Consider the following 19282-nt stretch of genomic DNA (forward strand, 5'->3'; position numbering starts at 1 on the left):
GTGGGAGCCGGTGAGGACCTTGTGCCTGGACACGCAGAGGGCTGGGACTCCTTTTTCCTGCAATTAGTCTTTTCCTCCCAATGTTAGACACAATGTAAGCTGAAAATGTGGTCATTTAACCTGGACAAAATAATAAAAAGTAAAGAAGCAGCCACGATCCCAAATCCCCCGTGGATTTCCCCACTGTTGCTGCAGGCCCGGCGCCCCAGGGGCGTGTTTAGCTATCTGAGTGAAGCACTGTGACGTTCTGTGCCGTGGAAGGCACCGCTGCAGGTTTCTCTCCGATACCCGGCTCTCTAATCAGCAGATCCGCACTTCCTGCTGTGTGGGTTTCAGACGTCTGCTTCCCTCTGGCCCTATGGAATCCCGTGTCTCATGTGGGCCGTGACGGCAACTTTGTAAACAGTGTTCCGCGCCGGGCCAGGAATCTGCGTCATTCCGCGTTTTCCGCAGTCTGCGGCTTTCCTTTGAGTTTCCCTCCTTGCACACCTTGCTCTGTCGTATCTTCCGGCTGCTTGCCCTCAGCTGTCCGGCTGTGTCAGGTGTTCTTCCAGGCCCCTGCGTGGGGGACAGACGATGCTGACCCTCTGTGCTGCCGCGCCTGCACCTGTAGTTTTGAATGTGAAAGTCTAATTTGTTTCAGGTTTATGGTGAGAATACATCTCCTAGGGGAGTGCTTTGTCTTTGTCTTTTGCTTTTCTTCTTTTTTTTATTTGAAAAGCCAAAGTTAGAGAGGGAGAGAGAGAGAGAGAGAGGTCCTCCATTTGCTGGTTCATTCCCCAGATGAGTGCAACAGCCAGGGCTGGGCCAGGCTGAAGCCAGGAGCCTGGAACTCCATCCAGGTCTCCCATGTGGGTGCAGGGGCCCAAACACTTGGGCCATCTTCCACTGCTTTCCCAGGCGCATTAGCAGGGAGCTGGATGGGAAATGGAGCAGCCAGGACTCAAAGTGGTACTCATATGGGATGCCAGTGTCACAAGCAGAGACTTAACCCCCTGTACCACCGTGCCAGCCCCTTTCTCCCCCAGCCCCTTCCACAGTCAAAGAGAGGGAGGGGCCGGTGCTGTGGCTTAGTGGGTAAAGCTGCAGTGCAGTTGAGACCCGGCTGCTCCTCTTCCGATCCAGCTCTCTGCTGTGGCCTGGAAAGCACTAGAAGATGGCCCAAGTCTTGGGCCCCTGCACCCATGTGGGAGACCCGGAAGAAGCTCCTGGCTTTGGATCAGTCCAGCTCCAGCCATTGCGGCCATCTGGGGAGTGAACCAGCAGATGGAAGACTTATCTCTCTCTCTCTGCTTCTGCCTCTCTGTAACTCTACCTTTCAAATAGATAAATAAATCTTTAAAAAAAAAAAAAAAGAGGGTGGGAGAGACAAGGAATACTTTAAAAATTTTAAAGAAAGTTTTAAGTTTCTCTTAATAACAGTTAAATTGTGATAATTACATATTGTATACATGTACTGGGTTATAATATTGTAGCTCCCCCGCTAAAAATACTGTAGCCCATCAGTAAGTTCAAATAAAGTATCAGTTAGAAAATCAAAATAAAAAAATTAAATTGAGGCAATTCAGACGCTGAATGGGATCCGATATCTGTGTTCTGCGGGCGCTCCTACACGCTCGGGGCCTTGTGTCCCTGCCGCGTGTGTGGTCATCGGTGTTCTGCGGGCACTCTCACACTCTCGGGGCCTTGTGTCCCTGCCGCATGTGTGGTCATTGGTGTTCTGTGTGCTGCACACCGTGTCCCAGTTTTGTCCAGGTCAGGTCCCCTCAAGTTGACTCCTGTGCCCCTCCGGCTTGCCCCCTTCAGTCTTTGAGTGCTTCTGTATTCTCGGCACAAGATGTTCCTGTTCCTGATCTGTTTTCTTTCCTTCTTTTTAAAAGACTTACTTAAACTCTATCTATGTATGTATCTATCTAATCTAAGTGACAGAGAGAGAGAGAGAACTTCCATCCACTGGTTCACTCCCTAAATGGCTGTGACAGCCAGGGCTGGCCCAGGCTCCATCCAGGTCTCCCATGTGGGTGGCAGGCACCCAGGCGCTTGGACCATCTTTTGCTGCTTTCCCAGGCGCATTAGCAGGGAGCCAGCACTTGAACCAGCAGTGCAGTATGGGATCCTGGCATCGCAAATGGTGGCTTAGCCCACTCCATGGTGCTGGCGCCTCCAGTTGCTCTTTGTCTTTAAACACTCAGGTGACACCCACCTTGCCCCCGTAAGTGGACCCCCGCCATGGCTGCCCAGCTTGCGAAGTGACTTCTCACCCTGCAGGGTCGAGTTGCCGGTTCGGGAACTTGATCTGGACGTGTTCCCTAGTCTGCTCCTTGGGGCTGGTCGGCTCTGCCCCGCGCTGCTGCAGGTGTCGGCAGCTCCCCCTCGATACTGCTGACTAGAGATGCATCCGGAGAACGGGCCGTCGTCGGGCGTGGATACTCAGATCCCAGATGGGGCTGTGAGCTTTCTTGTGGAGCTCCTCTTTGGACGCGTGTTTTCATTTCTCTTGGGTAAAGCCCGAGGAGTGGAATTTCTGGGTCAGAGGGCGAATGTATGTTTTTTTACTTTCCCAATGGGAGCGAGCGGGAGTTGAGTTGTCCCACATATTTCCCAACGATCAGTATTTCAGTCTTTTTAATTTTAGCCATTCTAATGGGTAGAAGGGGGATTGTGGTTCTAATTTGCATTTCCCTGGTGACTTGCGAGGCTAAGTGTTTCTGTTTACTTCCTGACCAGGCCTCACACATCTTCCTCTGTGAAGTCAGATGGAGGCTTTTGCCCATTTTTTTTTTAATTGGGCTTATTTGTCTTTCAGTTACTGAGGCGGAGGAACTTACACACACCCCTATGTCCATGCATAATTTTTCATAATTGTCATTTTCCACAAACTTTTTGAAGTTCTCTTGTATATTCTGAGTACAAATTGTCTGTCAAATGTATGTTTTGTGAATATTTTTCCCTAGTCTGATTTTAAAAAGTGTTTCTAAAGGTGAGAAATATAATTTCTTCCTTTTTTTGTTTAAAGATTTATTTAATTATTTGGAAGAGTTACAGAGAGGGAGAGGCAGAGACAGAGAGGTCTTCCATCCATTGGTCCACTCCCTGAATGGCCGCAATGGCCAGGACTGGGCAAGGCCAAAACCAGGAGCCAGGAGCTTCTTCCAGGTCTCCCATGTGGGTGCAGGGGCCCAAGCACTTGAGCCATCTTCCTCTGCTTTCCCAAGCATATTAGCAGGGAGCTAGATGGGAAGTGGAGCAGCCAGGACTCGAACCGGCGTCCATAGGGGATGCTGGCACTGCAGGCAGTGGCTTTACCCACTACACCACAGTGCTAGCCCCAGTTTCTTTTTTTAAGATTATTTTTATTTGATTTTAAAGACAGAGTTGCAGAGAGAGAGAAAGAGATCTTCCGTTCGCTGGGGCTGGGCCAGGCTGGCTGAAATCAGGAGGTTTTTCCGGGTCTCCTACCTGGGTGCAGGGGCCCAAGCACATGGGCCATATTCTGCTGCTTTCCCAGGCGCATTAGCAGGGAGCTGAATTGGAGGTGGAGCAGCCGGGACTGGAACTGGCGCTGAGCCACGATGCTGGCCCCTCCGTGTCCATCTGGAAGGCAGCTCCTCCTAGATGCGCTTCCTGCCATGGTTCTCCCTTGTGTTCTCTCATGGGTCGTTGCATTGTTTCTTTGAAATGTTTATTATTATAAACACATTGCATCACGCAGCTTCTCTGCCGGGGAGCGGGGAGCGTGCGGAGAGAAGGGAGCCGGGCTTCTCCCCTGGCTGCAGCTCCAGGCCCCCTCTGACCCTGTCCCTGCAGGGCGCCGGCTCCGCGGGAAGGCCTTCTACAGCGTGGGCGAGAAGGTGTACTGCCAGGAGGACTTCCTGGTGAGTCCGCGCCCTGCCCGCGGGAGCAGGCCGGGGGCAGGTGCTGGCCGGGCAGCGAGAGCCCCCTGGTCACACGCCACCCCGGCTCCTGTGTCCCTCCCAGTACTCCGGGTTCCAGCAAACGGCTGACAAGTGCAGCGTGTGTGGACACCTCATCATGGAGATGGTGAGACCCTCCCCGGCCTCCCAGAGCCCCTGGGCCGCGGGCAGAGCTGGGGAGCTGAGCGGAGCCTGCCTCCCAGGCTGACCTGGCAGCGCCTCCACCCCCAGATCCTGCAGGCCCTGGGCAAGTCCTACCACCCGGGCTGCTTCCGGTGCTCCGTGTGCAACGAGTGCCTGGACGGGGTGCCCTTCACGGTGGACGCGGAGAGCAACATCTACTGCGTCAGGGACTACCACACGTGAGTCGCGGGCACCACGGCCCTGCTGTCCGTCCTGGCCTCTTCCCTCCTGCCCCCCCCCCGGGCACTGTGCTCGGGGCGGGGCCCAGAGCCCCTGTCTCAGGTGCTTCAGCGCCAGCCTCCTTGAGGTGGGGGCCTCCTGCCTGCCCTGCCCTGCCCTGCCCGCTCCCAGGGCCGGGCCGGGCCTCTTCTGCCTGGAGGAGGGGGTGGGGGCGATGCCTCTGCAGACCCTTTCTCTTGCCTGTCTGCTGCCCAGCTAGGCAGCTGACCCACCTCCCTGGCCGTGGCTCCGGGCTCTGATCCTGGGATGCTGTCTGGTAAAGGGTTAGAGTCAGGCACACAGCCTGGTAGTCAGGGTGGAGGCAGGTCTGGCAGGCATCGGGGGCAAGGATCACGTGGGAAGCATGAGGGAGACAGGTGGCCATCCTGGAGGAGGTGAGGGGCCCAGGTCGACAGGGAGCCAGGGGGAAGGCCAGCACCAAGAAGGCCTGGTGGAAATGGCACCTGCCCACCCACACCGGGAGAGTGGGCCTGATGCTCGGCCCTTGTCCCGGGACCACTGTGGGAGGACCTGTCCCTGTGCCCTCTGTCTCTGGTCGCTCAGCCAGTCACTGCTGGTTTCCTTTTTCTTCCAGGGTTTTCGCACCAAAATGTGCCTCCTGTGCCCGTCCTATCCTCCCTGCACAGGTAGGAAGCAGTCGCCGGCCCCAGGTTTTGGGCCACGATGGGAGGGAAGAGCGGCCGCTGTGGCTCTTTAACCTTCAGAGGCATGGGGCGTCCGTTGGGCCCATGCCCGTGGGGGCAGGTGCCCCTGGCATGAGTCAGCAGGACATGGTGGCCTCTGTCACCCAGCACTCCGCCTACCGCCCTCAGCCCCATGCTCCACCACTGGGCTGATCGCTGGGTCTGCTCAGCTGTGCAGGCCGAGGGTGGGGGGCTGCAGATGAGCACGGGGCCGCCTGGGGCTCTGGGTCTCCCCACACATGCTGGTTGTGTCCAGGGAAGCAGGCGTGGACGTAACACGCAGACGCCCACCAGCTCTCACATGGTGCTGTCGGCTGTGACCAGGGAAGGTGCCCCAGGGGCAGGTGCACGCATGGTGTGCGCCTACCAATGCCCGGTCCAGGCCCATGTCAGGGCTCACCTGAGCGTGAATGCCCAGCTGCCGTGCTGGGACCCCGTTGTGCAGCCGTGTGCTCGCACACGCCGCTCACCCCGAGTCCTGCATGCCTGTTGTGTGTGAACCCGTGTGTCCCCACAGGGCTGTGAGACGACCATCCGTGTGGTGTCCATGGACAGGGACTACCATGTGGAGTGTTACCACTGTGAGGTAAGCCTGATGGCCCTGCCCGGCCTCCTCCCTCCGTGGCCCGGGGCTGCCGCCCTCCGCCCCAATCCTCCTCCTGCTCCATGGCATCACCTCCGTCCTGCCTTTCCCTTCCCTTCCCAGCGGGCCCTGTCCCTTCTGCCCAGAGTGTGTCCTCTCAGCCCCTGTTTCCTACTCACTGACTGCCCCGTGTGTGAGGCACCGGGACACGCAGAGAACAGACAGGCCCCGTAGTCAGGGAAAGCCATGTCCACACGGTGCTGCGTGCTGTTACGGAGGGCTGATGGAGCACAGGGGGCCTTGGAAAAGCAAGGATGGCTTTCTGGAGGAGGTGACTGACTCAAGCTGAGACTGACGGCTGAATAGGAGGTAGCTGGGGAGGCGGTGAGAAGGGCCTGACTTGGCGGTGGAAGCAGCAGGTCCTGGGGAGGTGTGGTGTCCTGTTGCTGGAGGGGCGTGTAGGAGCTGAGAGGGACTTTGCCCCGGGGGCAGGGGAGCACCGTCAGAAAACACCGCAGGATTGCATGTGGATCTCAGAAAAAGGTTCTTACTCCCTGCAGGCACTGAGTCGGAGGAGAGGGCACTGCCGGGGGGGGGGGGGGGGCGTGGTTCTGGGTCAGGGGAGGGGTTGGACAGGATCTGGTGAGTGGACGTGGGAGGTGGGGGCTAGGGGTGCCCGTGGGGGGGGGGGTGAGGGGGAGCGGAGGAGGTGCTCGAAGCTGCAGACATCCCAGTTGGGAGGTCTGGGGCTCAGAGACTCCGCTGATGGATGCGGGAGCTTGGGGGTCGTGGGCAGGTGGGCCCCTCCCCACTGGCACTGACCCCCAGCTCTCGGCAGTCCGGGAAATCCCCGCAGGCGGCAGGTCAGGGCAGCTGCACGGCTCCTCTCATTGGCTACCTTCTCTTAAAGATGTTGTTTTAAAGATTTAGTTATTTAATGTGTTTGAAAGGGAAAACAATAGATCAGTCTTCCATCTGTTGTTTCACTCCCCAAATGGCTGCAACGGCTGGGGCTGGCCCAGACAGAAGCCAGGAGCCTGGAACTTCATCCGGGTCTCCCAGTGGGTCATCCTCCACTGCTTTCCCGGGCCATAGCAGGGAGCCGGAGCAGAAGTGGAGCAGTGGGATTTGAGCTGGGGCTCGGATCCGGGATGCCGGCGTCCCAGCCGTGGCCCACCGTGTTGTGCTGTGAGGCTGACCCCACTCTGAGATGACCAGCCTGCCTCGCTTCCATTGAGCGGCTGAGAGTCACGCGGCTGGCTGTGTTCTCATCGCGGAAGGCGGGAGGTGACGTCCAGCTCCTGCGGCTCCTTCATGGCAGGGTGCAGCTGGGGGCGGGGGTCTTCCAGAGAGGGCACGCAGGGGCAGAGGGCCCGGGGTGCCCTGACAACACGGATATTTAGGGGACGGCTGGAGGCGAGGCGGCCACGGAGAGGACGGGCGAGAGGGGGTTGGGTCACCGAGCCCAGGAGGGAGAGAACCGACGAGGATGCCGGGTGGGGGCAGAGGAGGAGGGTGGGGAACAGCGGGGCTCCAGTCCCCCCCGACCCCGTGCAGTCACGGCCTCTGCGCCTCTGCCCATGCAGCTGTCCTGTGCACTGCCCTGTCCCCTCGGGGTGGCCAGGCACACTCCTTTCAAGAGGTTGATGCTGAGGGCCTGGGAGCAGCCGGCTGCTGGTGGTGCTGGCGCCCCCCGGGGACCCCTGCGTGGGAGCTGGGGTCTGCAGGCCGCTTTGCCCTCTCTGTCCCGTGGTCACAGTTTGCAGTCAGGAGAGCCTGGTGGACACTTGATGGGCACCCCCTGGAGGACCCTCCTTTGGGGTGCTCCTCCCCTTCGTCTTCTGCTGCTCCAGGGCTCAGCCGGTGGTCCTTCCCTGCTGAGTTGGGGGAACGCCCTGCTTCAGTTAAGGACCTCGGCGTGGCGGCCTCTTGTCCACTTTCCCTGCCCGGCGCCGCCCGCAGATGGCTGGCTGGTGTGCACTCTGTCCAGCCGGGCGTGTGCCCCAGGGCCCTGAGCCTCCCTCGGAGGCGTGGCCGGGGGTGGTGACAGCCGCAGTCCTCGCTGTGTCCGGGGACTGTGACTGCCCAGCCCTGCGCCCACGAGCCCTCGTCCGCTCCCTCCTCACTCGGGGCCCCGGGTTGTGCTCTCCCCTAGGACTGCGGGCTGCAGCTGAGCGGGGAGGAAGGACGCCGCTGCTACCCCCTGGAGGGCCACCTGCTGTGCCGCCGCTGCCACCTGCGGCGCCTCCGGCTGGGCCCGCTGCCCTCGCCCGCAGTGCACGTCACAGAGCTCTGAGCAGGGCTGTGGAGGAAGGGCTGGCCGGGGGCCCAGGTCCCTGTCATGGCGGGCCTGGCCACCTCCACCCCACACTGTCCCCACACCCCCAGCTGCTGTCCTGTCCGCGGGGGCCGGCCCCCCGCGGTGAAGCTACTTCTATTTATTCACCGTTTGTGCCTCCTCCAGTTGCTTTCCTCTGGGACCTGCTGTCTCCCCCCGCCCCCATGGCCGGCTCTCCTGAGACCCCCGCATGCCCCCTGCAGACATGGGTGACGGGCAGCGGCCTCAGCCCAGCCCCCGTGGCCTCCCTGTTCAGAGGGAGCCTGGGGCCCTGGATGGATGGCCCTGCATTTCTGGGGTGTCTCTGAAAGCAGGGGGCGGTGGGCGGCACGTGTGTGTGCGCGCGTGTGTGCATGTCGGCTGGCCGTGGGTGCCTTGTTTGGTACTGGGGGCCCGGCCTGTGGGCGCTGTGGGATTCAGCCTTGTCAGCCACAGTTCCCACCCCGCTGCTCACTCCCCTGGCCCCGACTGGGGGGCTGTGCCCCCCCAACGCCTGGCCAAGACGCACCTGCCCCGCAGAGTCCCCGCCGGCCCCGGGTCTGGGTCCGGAGGGAGCTCGAGGCCGGGAAAGCCCCCGGCCGTGTGCACTGGGTCCTGGGCGCCACAACAAAAGGATAGGATCTGACTTAAATTAAGTTCTCATGCGAGGAGATTTTCATTTTCTTAAAAAGAATATAGTTTTCTTCTAAGAACTTGGGCCAAGGTTGTTGTTCCTGAAGAAAGCCACCATGCACTCATGAGCGTCCGACTTGTGGGGCCCGTGGCCGACGTGCAGACGGCAAGAACGCCGCGCTCGGTATTTTTGTATAAATGCCTCCAAAATCCCGGTGTGTGTCTGCCTCTCAGACTCCAGGCTGCGTGTGTCTGCGCGCGTCACCGCCTCACAGCCATGGCAAATACAGCGCCACTGGGTGCGGGCCCCAAGGGACTTGGCTTGTGGGCGGGACCTGGCCGGGAGGAGCCCTCAGCGTGGTTTTCACGGGAAATTGTGCCCGAAGTCTGCCCTGCCCCCTGTTGGTTACGGCTCTTGCCCACCCCCACCCCCGCCCCCCGCCGAGGCTGATCTCCAGGGGTGCGCAGACACAAGAAGTTCTCACCTGGAGTGGAAGCTGGGTCCTGTCCAGGAGGTGAGCAGGGCTTCAGGAGAGCCCTGGTGTGGGGGGGAACTGAGCGTGTGTGCAGGAGTGGGGGTAGCGCAGCTCTGGAGGACTGGCCCCCATGCTGTGTGGCCATGGGATCCGTGTCCGCCTTGGGAGGGGAGCGTGTGTGCACACTTGCCCTGGGGGACCGTGCAGACCGCAGGGAGCAGGCCTGGGGGGACTCCACGATGGGAGAGTGTGACCTGCTGTGGGGTCGGGGGGAAGCTCACCAAGTCCCTGGTTTCCGGAGAGACCCCAGGGAGTGTCTGGGGCCCTGGAGGCCTGGCTGCTCTCCTTCCATCCATGTGGGCTGCCCTCCAGAAGCCTGGGGGTGGTCACAGTGGGCTTCTGCAGCCCTGCGAAGAGGCTGGCCCTAGGGGACAGGGGTCCCCCTGCGCCTCCCGGGGCTGCAGCGCCAGGTCCTGGCACAGCTGGTGTGCGGGGGGAAGTGCTCAGCAGGGCTGTGTGCCTGGCGCATGCTCACCTGTCCCCCAGCCAATCGCCCCCACCCCGACGCCCCACCCAGTGTGTTCTCCATCTGCTGTGCAGATGTCCCTGCCCGGCCTGCTGCAGACTCGGCTGGCTCACAGGGCAGCCCGGGAGGCGGGCGGGGTCAAAGGACCCTTGGGCTCTCCCACCTGAGAGCGCTTTGGGGAGAGGAGCGGCCCGGCCCTGTGGTTTTGGGAGGATGGCGGGCACTGGTGGGAAGACGTGGGATTGCACCTTCCTCTCCGTGGGGACAGGGTCTGTGACTGCAGTGGCCACAGCTGGCCCAGCCCACTGCCCAGCATCTGGCTCCGAAGGAGCAGGTGAGTGCTGGTGAGATGACGCGGTCATAGCGGTCACTGGCGAGTGTGGATACACCGCTCAGGCAGGGTGAGCCCCTGCCCCGCCTTTGGAGAATGAGTACGGTGTGTGGTGCCTCTGTGTCCAGCTGGCGTGGGCCCTGCGTGGGACGGCGGGGCGTGTTGCAGAGGGGGACACGGGATCAACACAGGGGCCGCAGTGTGAGGTCCCCGCAGCGGGGCGAGCAGGTCAGCCTGCCTCTGAGTCGGGCCGCTGCTCGAGCTGCAGGCCCTCTCTGCCCAGGGCCCCAGGGCACGTCCACGTTGGGCGGGTGCCCAGGGCCTGGTCTTCAGCCTGAGGAAACGTGGCCTCACTCCTTGCACCTCCTCAGGCATGAGCTCGTTGGCCACGGTTGGCCTGGGCCTCCCTGCCGCCGGCACAGGGGGAGGCTCCCGCATCACTACCCCTCCCCACACGCTGCACTCCGGAGCCGAACTCCCCCTCCCCGGCCCGTGGAGCCACCGTCTGCTTTTTCTTTTCCAATTTTACATTCACGAATGTCTATACAAGCGCCTCAGAAACCCTGTGGGAAAAAGGCGAAGTAAAAAGACATTTATTTTGATGCAAAAAAATTTGAAATCACGTAGTTTTTCATAGCACATGTTTTTTCCACGAGCTTTTTTTTTTTTTTTTTTTTTTTTTTTTGACAGGCAGAGTGGACAGTGAGAGAGACAGAGAGAGAAAGGTCTTCCTTTGCCGTTGGTTCACCCTCCAATGGCCGCCGCTGCAGCCGGCGCACCGCGCTGATCCGATGGCTTTTCCTGGTCTCCCATGGGGTGCAGGGCCCAAGCACCTGGGCCATCCTCCACTGCACTCCCTGGCCATAGCAGAGAGCTGGCCTGGAAGAGGGGCAACCGGGACAGAATCCGGCGCCCCGACCGGGACTAGAACCCGGTGTGCCGGCGCCGCAAGGTGGAGGATTAGCCTATTGAGCCACGGCGCCGGCTTCCACAAGCTTTTTGAAAACCGGGTATATGCATGGATTTCAAAAACTTGTCTTTTAATTCCACTTTTTATTGTGAAAAGTATTTTAAGACAAATAGAAAACTGAGCAAGTTTCACTTAGCAAAGTACACCCCAAAGGAAGTCACAGTACAAAGAACGTTCTAAGTCAGGCCTCACCAATCCCCACAGTATTAGCATCGTGCCACAACTCTCAAAACGGACTTTTCGAAAGCTGGACTTAACCTAAAAGATTTCAGGGGCCGGCGCTGTGGCATAGTGGGTTAAGCTGCCGCCTGCCATGCTGGCGTCCCTTATGGGCGCTGGTTCGAGTCCCAGGTGCTCCACTTCCGATCCAGCTCTCTGCTGTGGCCTGGGAAAGCAGTAGAAGATGGCCCAAGTCCTTGGGCCCCTGCACCCACGTGGGAGACCCGGAAGAAGCTCCTGGCTCCTGGCTTCAGGTCGGCGCAGTTCCAGCTGTTGTGGCCAATTGGGGAGTGAACCAGCAGATGGAAGACCTTCCCTTCTCTGCCTCTCCTTCTCTCTCTCTATAACTCTGCCTTTCAAATAAATAAATCTTTAAAAAAATAAAATAAAAACCCTAAGATTTTAAATGAAAATAGAAACTAGAATGAACAAACACGAGAGATGTCTCTCTGAACTGGGAGATCCAGCACTTTGAGTTTCCCAGAAAAGTCTCCCTAAGGCGTGCGTGTGCCGTGGTGTGGCGGGGGACCTCTACATGTTACTTGGGAAAGGCGGGAAATAATTTTAGTTTACTCAGAAAAGTCTGCATAAGAAAACTCTTTAAAGAGGTCATTCTTCAATCCGGATTTCACAAACTTCTGGTGCAGAAGGGTCCCACCAGCTTCCTCTAGGGCAGTAACTGCTCTCCCCGGCTCGCTGGCTGCCCTGTGGAAATTTGAAATAACTCGAATGCTTTTACAACACTGGTCACGCCCGCCCTGCTGTTCTGACCGCCGTCACCAGCGCCGTGACAGCCACTCAGCGACCAGCTCTCCCGCCGCCACGGGTGCCTGGCCTGCCTCCCCTGGCTGACCTCGGCTGTGGGTTCAGGAAGGGTTCTGTGTGTGCGTGCTGCCCGCTGGCACCACAGTGCTGCACACTGCCGCCACAGCGCCCTCGTGGGCGGCCAGCTCCACCGTCCCTCTCCCATCCGGGCCGGTCTCAGTGTGCACTCTCGGTGGGTTAAGTGCAGAGTCGTGGGTGTCGCTCTCGGTCGCTGTGTGTGGCAGCCCTCTCGCGTGGACGCCGTGGCCGGGGGTACTCTGCACCGCGACCCCACTGTCTGTGTCTGTGGTCGTACATTCCTGAGTGGTGAAGCCGTAGCGACAGCTGCAGCCGCACGGCACCAGTTTCCCTCCGGGCCGTGCCAGGCCGGCCGCTGAACAGACCTGAGCTTCCGGGAGGATCTGACGGGGACCTCGCTCCCGCCTGACTGCGCTGGTGCACCCCAGCGCGTCTGCGCCCTGCTCTCTCCCTGGGCTTCCCCAGCGCCCTCTCTGCCAGCTCCTGAGAGGCAAACCGCGCCAGGCCTCCCCTTGACCTCGCCCTGGGGAGCCACAGGCATCGTGATCCCGTTTGGCAGCATTTCCGACTGCGAGAAAACCGATTTCTTCCTTTGTGCATGGAACGCGAGTCCCCGAAGCCGCAGGAAGCATCATGAGTGGTGTCGGCGCTGTTTGGACCGCGGTGCCTCACCCAGTCCACCTCGGCTCTGAGCCTGGGACACCTCAGTGAACCCGTGCCCCGTGCTCGCCCTGTCTCTTCAGGGCCGGTTTTACCTCATCTTCTGATTCAAGTTCAACAGACACCTCTGCACTCTGCCCGGCATCTCTAGTGCTGACAAAACCGACACCCGCGAGCGCACACACACTGTGCAGCCAGGCATGCTCTGCGATAGGGCAGGACCAGGGCAGGCCACAGAGCCGTAATTCCACTTTCTGTGAACCTGACCGAGACAGAGCGGACTTCCACCCACTGGTTCCGCGCCCCCCCCCCCTTTTTTTAGAGAGATTTATTTATTTATTTGAAAGGCAGAGTTACAGAGAAGCAGAGAGAGAGAGAGATCTTCCATCCGGTGGTTCACTTCCCTAAATGGCTGCAATGGCCAGAGCTACGAAGCCAGGAGCAGGTGCAGGGGCCCAAGAACTTGGGCCATCTTCCACAGCTTTCCCAGGCCATAGCAGAGAGCTGGATCGGAAGTGGAGCAGCCGGGTCTCGAACTGGTGCCCATATGGGATGCCAGCACTGCAGGCAGCCACTTTACCTGTTACGCCACAGCGGGGTCCCTGGTTCACTTTCCAAATGACTGCAACAGCTGGGGCTAGGCCAGACTGAAGCCAAGAGCCAGGAGCCCCACCCAAGACTCCCACACAGGTGGCCTCCCAGGCTGTGTGTTAGCAGGAAGCTGGGTGGGAGGTGGAGGTGGGTGTCCCGAGCAGCTTAAACCCACTAGGCCACAGAACCTGCCCCTCCAGGTATTCTCACCACGTGTACACATGTAACTCAATTTTTCCCTAGAACTTTTGATGTATGTTTGTACATATTGGTGCAGCCAGCTTAGGCAATACCGTGTGCTTCCTTGTTCTTTCTGGCCCGGAGAGTTCGCATTCTTTTGCCAAGACGCCGGCAGTGGGGCTGCAGGTCTGGGTTCAGGGTCTCGTCGTTGAGCTCCTGTGCAGATGCAGATGAGGCTTGTGGGATGCAGGACACCTGGAACTGAAGGGACACGGCCTCTGCCTTTTTTTCTTTTAAGATTTATTTATTTATTATTATTATTATTATTATTATTATTTTTACAGGCAGAGTGGACAGTGAGAGAGAGAGACAGAGAGAAAGGTCTTCCTTTGCCGTTGGTTCACCCTCCAATGGCCACTGCGGCTGGCGCGCTGCGGTCGGCACACCACGCTGATCCGAAGCCAGGAGCCAGGGGCTTCTCCTGGTCTCCCATGGGGTGCAGGGCCCAAGCACTTGGGCCATCCTCCACTGCACTCCCTGGCCACAGCAGAGAGCTGGCCTGGAAGAGGGGCAACCGGGACAGAATCCGGCGCCCCGACCGGGACTAGAACCCGGTGTGCCGGCGCCGCTAGGCGGAGGATTAGCCTAGTGAGCCGCGGCGCCGGCCTTGATTTCTTTCTAACACCTCGTAACATGTTTTGTATTTAACTGACTCCTCCAATTCTCTTATTTCTCCCTTTCTCCTTCCTTTAGAATTATTTTCTCATCCCACTTTATATTTTTAGAAATTATATACTCAAGAGGCCGATGCTATGGCATTGTGGACTAAGCTTCTGCCTGTGTCACCAACATCTTACATGTGCACTGGTTCAGGCCCTGGCTGCTCCACTTCCGATCCTGCTCTCCGCTATGGCTTGGGAAAGCAGTGGAGGATGGCCCAAGTGCTTGGGCCCTTGTACCCATGTGGGAGACCGGGAAGAAGCTCCTGGCTCCTGGCTTCAGATCAGCCCAGCTCCGGCCATTGCGGCCATTTGAGGAGTGAACCAGCAGATGGAAGACCTTTGTGTTTCTCCCTCTCTCTGAAACTCTACCTCTCAAATAAATAAAATTTAAAAAAAAGAAAGATATACTCAGTGCGTTTCCTTTTGGTGCACGTGGGCTAAGCTTCATAGCACGCTCCTGCTCGAGGAAGCACAGAGCGGTGCTCCACCTGCTGCCTCCGTGGAGTCTCTGCTGGCTGTGGCTCTTCCTGAGAAGCAAGCAGGCGGGGTCCCGGGCAGGCCTGCGTTCGCACCAGGAAGCCAGACCCCAGGCCTGTGCAGCCCGCGGGGTATTTGGGATTTGATCTTGAGGTGACCATGTGACAGTCCTCTCAGAACTAGAAGGCAAGGAGGCTGGGGGGCTCAGAGCTTTTTTATTATTTTTTTTTAATTTTTTTTTGACAGGCAGAGTCAGACAGTGAGAGAGAGCGAGAGACAGAGACAGAGAGAGAGACAGAGAGAAAGGTCTTCCTTTCATTGGTTCACCCCCCAAGTGGCCGCTACAGCCGGCACGTTGCAGATAGCGTGCTTCGTCGATCTGAAGCTAGAAGCCAGGTGCCCCCTCCTGGTCTCCCATGGGGTGCAGGGCCCAAGCACTTGGCCATCCTCCACTGCACTCCCGGGCCACAGCAGAGAGCTGGACTGGAAGAGGGGCAACCGGGACAGAATCTGGCGCCCCAACCGGGACTAGAACCTGGTGTGCCGGCGTTGCAAGGCGGAGGATTAGCCTAGTGAGCTGCAGCACTGGCCTATTATTATTATTTTTTAAGATTGATTTATTTGAAAGGAAGAGAGAGAGACAGGGAGCGAGAGAGAGAGTCTTCCATCTACTGGTTCACTCCCCAAATAGACACAACAGTCAGGGCTGGGCCAGGCTGAAGCCAGGAGCCTGGAACTCCATCCAGGTCTCCCATGTGGGTGGCCCTTGGCCCATCTTCCACTGCCTTCCCAGGTTCATCAGCAGGGAGCTGGATCGGAAGTGGAGCGGCCGGAGTCTAAATGGCACTCACAGGGGATGCAGGTGTCACAGGCTGTGGCTTAACCCCCTGTGCTACAGCACTGGCCTCAGGGTCTGCACTGGGTGGGCGCTGTCATGTGGGCAGTAACTCCCTGATGCTTTTGGGGTGAAGCCAGCCATGGCTCAGCAGCCTCCAGGTGCTGGGACAGCCACCAAGCAGGGCCGAGGGTGCCTGTGTTTGAGGAGGGAGACGCCTGCTTGGGGGGAGGGGTGGCAAGGGGACTGGCCACCCTAGCTTCAGGACTCAGCGAGGCTGGGACGGAAGTGAGTGGGGCTTCTGTGGTCTTGGATGGAATTCCGCATGGGGAGGGATGGAGAGCCACAGACTCCGGGCATTTGCCTCTGAGCCCTGCATCCGGAGGGCGTCTAAACCTCAGCTTATTAAAAGGTTCTCTAGGTTGGAGGAAGGCTTTGCGAGCGGAGGGGGCACATGCACGAGGTTGGGATGTCTCTTTGGTGGTCAGAAGCCCCCAGGGGTTCTGGGGTGGCCGAGCAGCAGCTAAGGGACACTCATCTTGCCCCTGTGACGCCCCCTTGCTCACTGCAGCCTGGGGGCAACTCTGATCTACAAGCCCCGGAGTTTTCAAATCTGTAGAATGGGGTGTAGTAGGACACAGCCCGAGTCCCACAGGTAGGGGGACAAGGGGTCCCTGCCCCCAAGCCCTCCCCGTTCCTTGGGCTCCCTTTCGCACCCGCAGAGGCAGGGGTCTCCCATTGCTCCCGGACTCTGGGGAGGGAGCTCAGGGGGTACAAAGCCAGGTGTCCCCTTGGGTAACAGTTTGGGCGGGGTTTGTGTGCCTTGGAAGCTGATCCCAGTGTGGCGATGAAGGGGTGTGGGACCTCTGAGAGGAGGAGCCTATGAGAGGTGGTCAGGTCTCCCAGCAGGGATGAACGCCGGGCACCTGGATTCAACCAGGGCTCTGCCAGGCCAAAGGCAGGAGCCCAAAACGCATCTGGGTCTCCCATGTGGATGACAGAGCCCAGAACTTGAGCCACCACCTGCTGCCCCCACAACACCAAGAGAGTGTACAGCAGGGAGCTAGACTGGAAGTCTGAGCCAGCAACACAGCCGAGCCGGTCTCCCTGCAGAGGGTGGGGCAGCAGAGTGGCAGCTGCTGTGCAGTGTTGGGCACGAGCCCCGGCTCTGAGCCGCAGTGTGCTCACGGTGACGCTGGGACTCACTGCTGCTCTGAAGGTGGCTGGCCGGCTACGCCTGGTTGTGATGCGTGTGTCCTGCGGATCGTGGCCACGGTGACAGAGATCGCACCCCCACCCGCCCCGCCCCACACTGCACCCCTGCAGGAACAACACGGACAGCCCTGGATCCAGCTGCCACTGGCAATCACGGCAGCCGGTCCCGCTGCACTGCCCGCCTCCCACACCCACGCCCGGTGTCTGGTCCAGCACTGAGTAGACTCTGTGCAATGCGAGCTTTTATTGTTGCCTCCTCCAATGAGAGGCCGCCAGTGCGCGGGGCTGCACCTGCTGAGCACGTAGGTGTGGGGCGGCCCTGGGTTTTCTGGCCCCTAGGGCTCCCTTAACAAAGAGGATCTGAGAAGATTTTATTCTGCAAAGAGAAGTCGGGACACCTGGTGAGTCCGGGGCCAAGAGACACCTGCAGGGCGCAGGCACAGGGCACTTCCTGGGGAGGAGCTGCAGCCTGGCACTGGATCTGGGCAGCTGAAGTCAGATCCTCTCCTACACCCTGGGTGCCTGAGAAGCTCTCCTAAAAATCCCTCCCTTGGTGAGGAATGAGGAGGAGGTTCTCTGTGGGGGGTGCAGGTGAGGCTGGGACAGGCAGGGGCTACACGGAAGGCCTGGCAAGGCGGCAGTGGCACCAGGGGCCTCCAGGAACACGCAGACCCCAGTCCGCTGGCCCCTTCTGACTCTGCACACTTGCAGCCTAGCAGTGCCCATCCCTGCCTGTGCTCCACCTGCAGAGTCAGGGTTTCCTCTGCTTCTCCCCAGCCGCCGCCAGGCCCCGGAGGACAGGAGGGGCTGTTGGAGGCCTGGTTCCAGGCTCGGGAGCCCCAGATGGCCCTTTGGGGTCCAGGGAAAAGGAAACATGAGGTCTGGGGGTGGAGGAGGGCACCCGAGGGGTCAGGGTGAAGAAGTGAGAATCGAAGGCAGGCAGCACCCAGCAGCCACCGCTTGAAGAAGATTCGGGCTCGGGCGCTGGAGAGGCTGCTAACAGGCCTGGGAAAGCAGTGGAAGACGGCCCCAATATGTGGGCCGCTGCTCCCGCATCGGAGCCCCAGTTGGAATTCTGGTTCCTGACCTTCGCTTGACATAGAACTGGACCTCAAGGACTTTTGGGGAATCAACCGGTAGATGAAGGATTTGTCTCTCTATCTCTTTCACTGTCACTCTACCTTTTGAATAAATAAATAATTCCCTTTTTTAAAAAGATTTATTTATTTATTTATTGAAAGTAAGAGTTAAACAGAGACAGGAGAGGCAGAGAGAGAGAGAGAGAGAGAGAGAGGTCTTCCATCCGCTGGTTCACTCCCAAGATGGCCACAATGGCCGGAGCTGTGCCGATCCAAAGCCAGGAGCCAGGAGCTTCTTCTGTGCAAAGAGCTAGATCGAAACAGGAGCACCTGGGACTAGAACCGGTGCCCATATGGGATGCCAGTGCCTCAGCCAGGGTGTTAGCCCACTGGGCCGCTGTGCCAGCCCCAATAGTTCCTTTTTAAACACAGGAAGCTGGGGCCGGTGCTGCGGCTGTGGTGTAGTGAGTTAAAGCCTCCGCCTGCAGTGCTGGCATTCCATATGGGAGCCAGCTTGAGTCCCGGCTGCTCCACTTCCCATCGAGCTCTCTGCTATGGCCTGGGAAGGCAGTAGAAGATGGCCCAAGTCCTTGGGCCCCTGCACCTGCATGGGAGACCAATAAGAAGCTCCTGGTTCCTGCCTTTGGATCGGCACAGCTGTGGCTTTTGGGGCCAGTTGAGGAGTGAACCAGCAGATGGAAGACCTCTCTCTCTCTCTCTCTCTCTCTCTCTCTCTCTCCCTCTCCTCTCTGTGTGTAATTCTGACTTTCAAATAAATAAATAAATCTTAAAAAAAACAGTAAGCTTATTTCAGTGCAAAAATTTTGAAAGTCACATATGACTTTTTCGTAAAATGCATCTTTCATTACTTTTTTTTTTTTTTTACAGGCAGAGTGGACAGTGAGAGAGAGAAACAGAGAGAAAGGTCTTCCCTTGCTGTTGGTTCACCCTCAAATGGCCGTCGCGGCTGGCGGGCTACAGCCGGCACACCGCGCTGATCCGAAGGCAGGAGCCAGGTGCTTATCCTGGTCTCCCATGGGGTGCAGGGCCCAAGCACTTGGGCCATCCTCCACTGCACTCCCGGGCCATAGCAGAGAGCTGGCCTGGAAGAGGGGCAACCGGGACAGAATATGGCGCCCCGACCGGGACTAGAACCCAATGTGCTGGTGGCGCTAGGTGGAGGATTAGCCTCAAGCCCGCTTTCACCGGACTCCGGGGGTCTGTGTGGTGACTCCATGCCTCTAGTCCCCACCAGGCTCCTCCTCTCAGAAACGACTCCACTGCAATATTGTTGAGAAATCAACTGCAACAGTGCACATGTGGAAGAAGCTGGACTCAGGGGCCGAGGCAGGGGATGGACCCCGGGTGGTCCAGGAGGGGATGCACGTGCCCAGTGGTGTCTTCCCCACGTTGCCTGCCCTGGGGTTGTCATCAGGGACAGGGCCCAGTCCTCCTCCAGCCCCATCTCACTCGGGCTCCTGCTGGGGGATGCTGTCTGCCATGAGACCCTCACCAGAAGCTGGTGCCGTGCCACGCTCTCGGGCTGGTCAAGCCACAGGCAAAGTGAACTTCTTTCATTTTCTAAGCAACGCGGCTTCAGGTATT

At 58.9% G+C, this 19282-nt stretch overlaps 1 protein-coding gene across 27 annotated transcripts in view; it reads left to right on the plus strand.

The window, feature by feature from the left end:
- The window catches only part of LOC100358827 (Wilms tumor protein 1-interacting protein), an 80138-nt gene extending 60872 nt beyond the window's left edge, over positions 1 to 19266 (plus strand). For 16 of the 27 annotated variants that reach the window (XM_070062382.1, XM_070062379.1, XM_070062386.1 and 13 more), the window contains 6 exons: positions 3808 to 3875; positions 3979 to 4041; positions 4146 to 4276; positions 4912 to 4963; positions 5538 to 5606; positions 18566 to 19266. In XM_070062382.1, coding sequence (XP_069918483.1) covers positions 3808 to 3875; positions 3979 to 4041; positions 4146 to 4276; positions 4912 to 4963; positions 5538 to 5606; positions 18566 to 18829 — 647 coding nt within the window. In that variant the 3' untranslated portion in view covers positions 18830 to 19266. The other 11 variants (XM_070062397.1, XM_070062395.1, XM_070062400.1 and 8 more) reach the window with 2 other exon arrangements.
- The last annotated feature ends 16 nt before the right edge of the window (positions 19267 to 19282 follow it).

This window comes from Oryctolagus cuniculus, chromosome 18 (genome assembly GCF_964237555.1).
Source record: "Oryctolagus cuniculus chromosome 18, mOryCun1.1, whole genome shotgun sequence".
NCBI classification, from domain to species: domain Eukaryota; kingdom Metazoa; phylum Chordata; class Mammalia; order Lagomorpha; family Leporidae; genus Oryctolagus; species Oryctolagus cuniculus.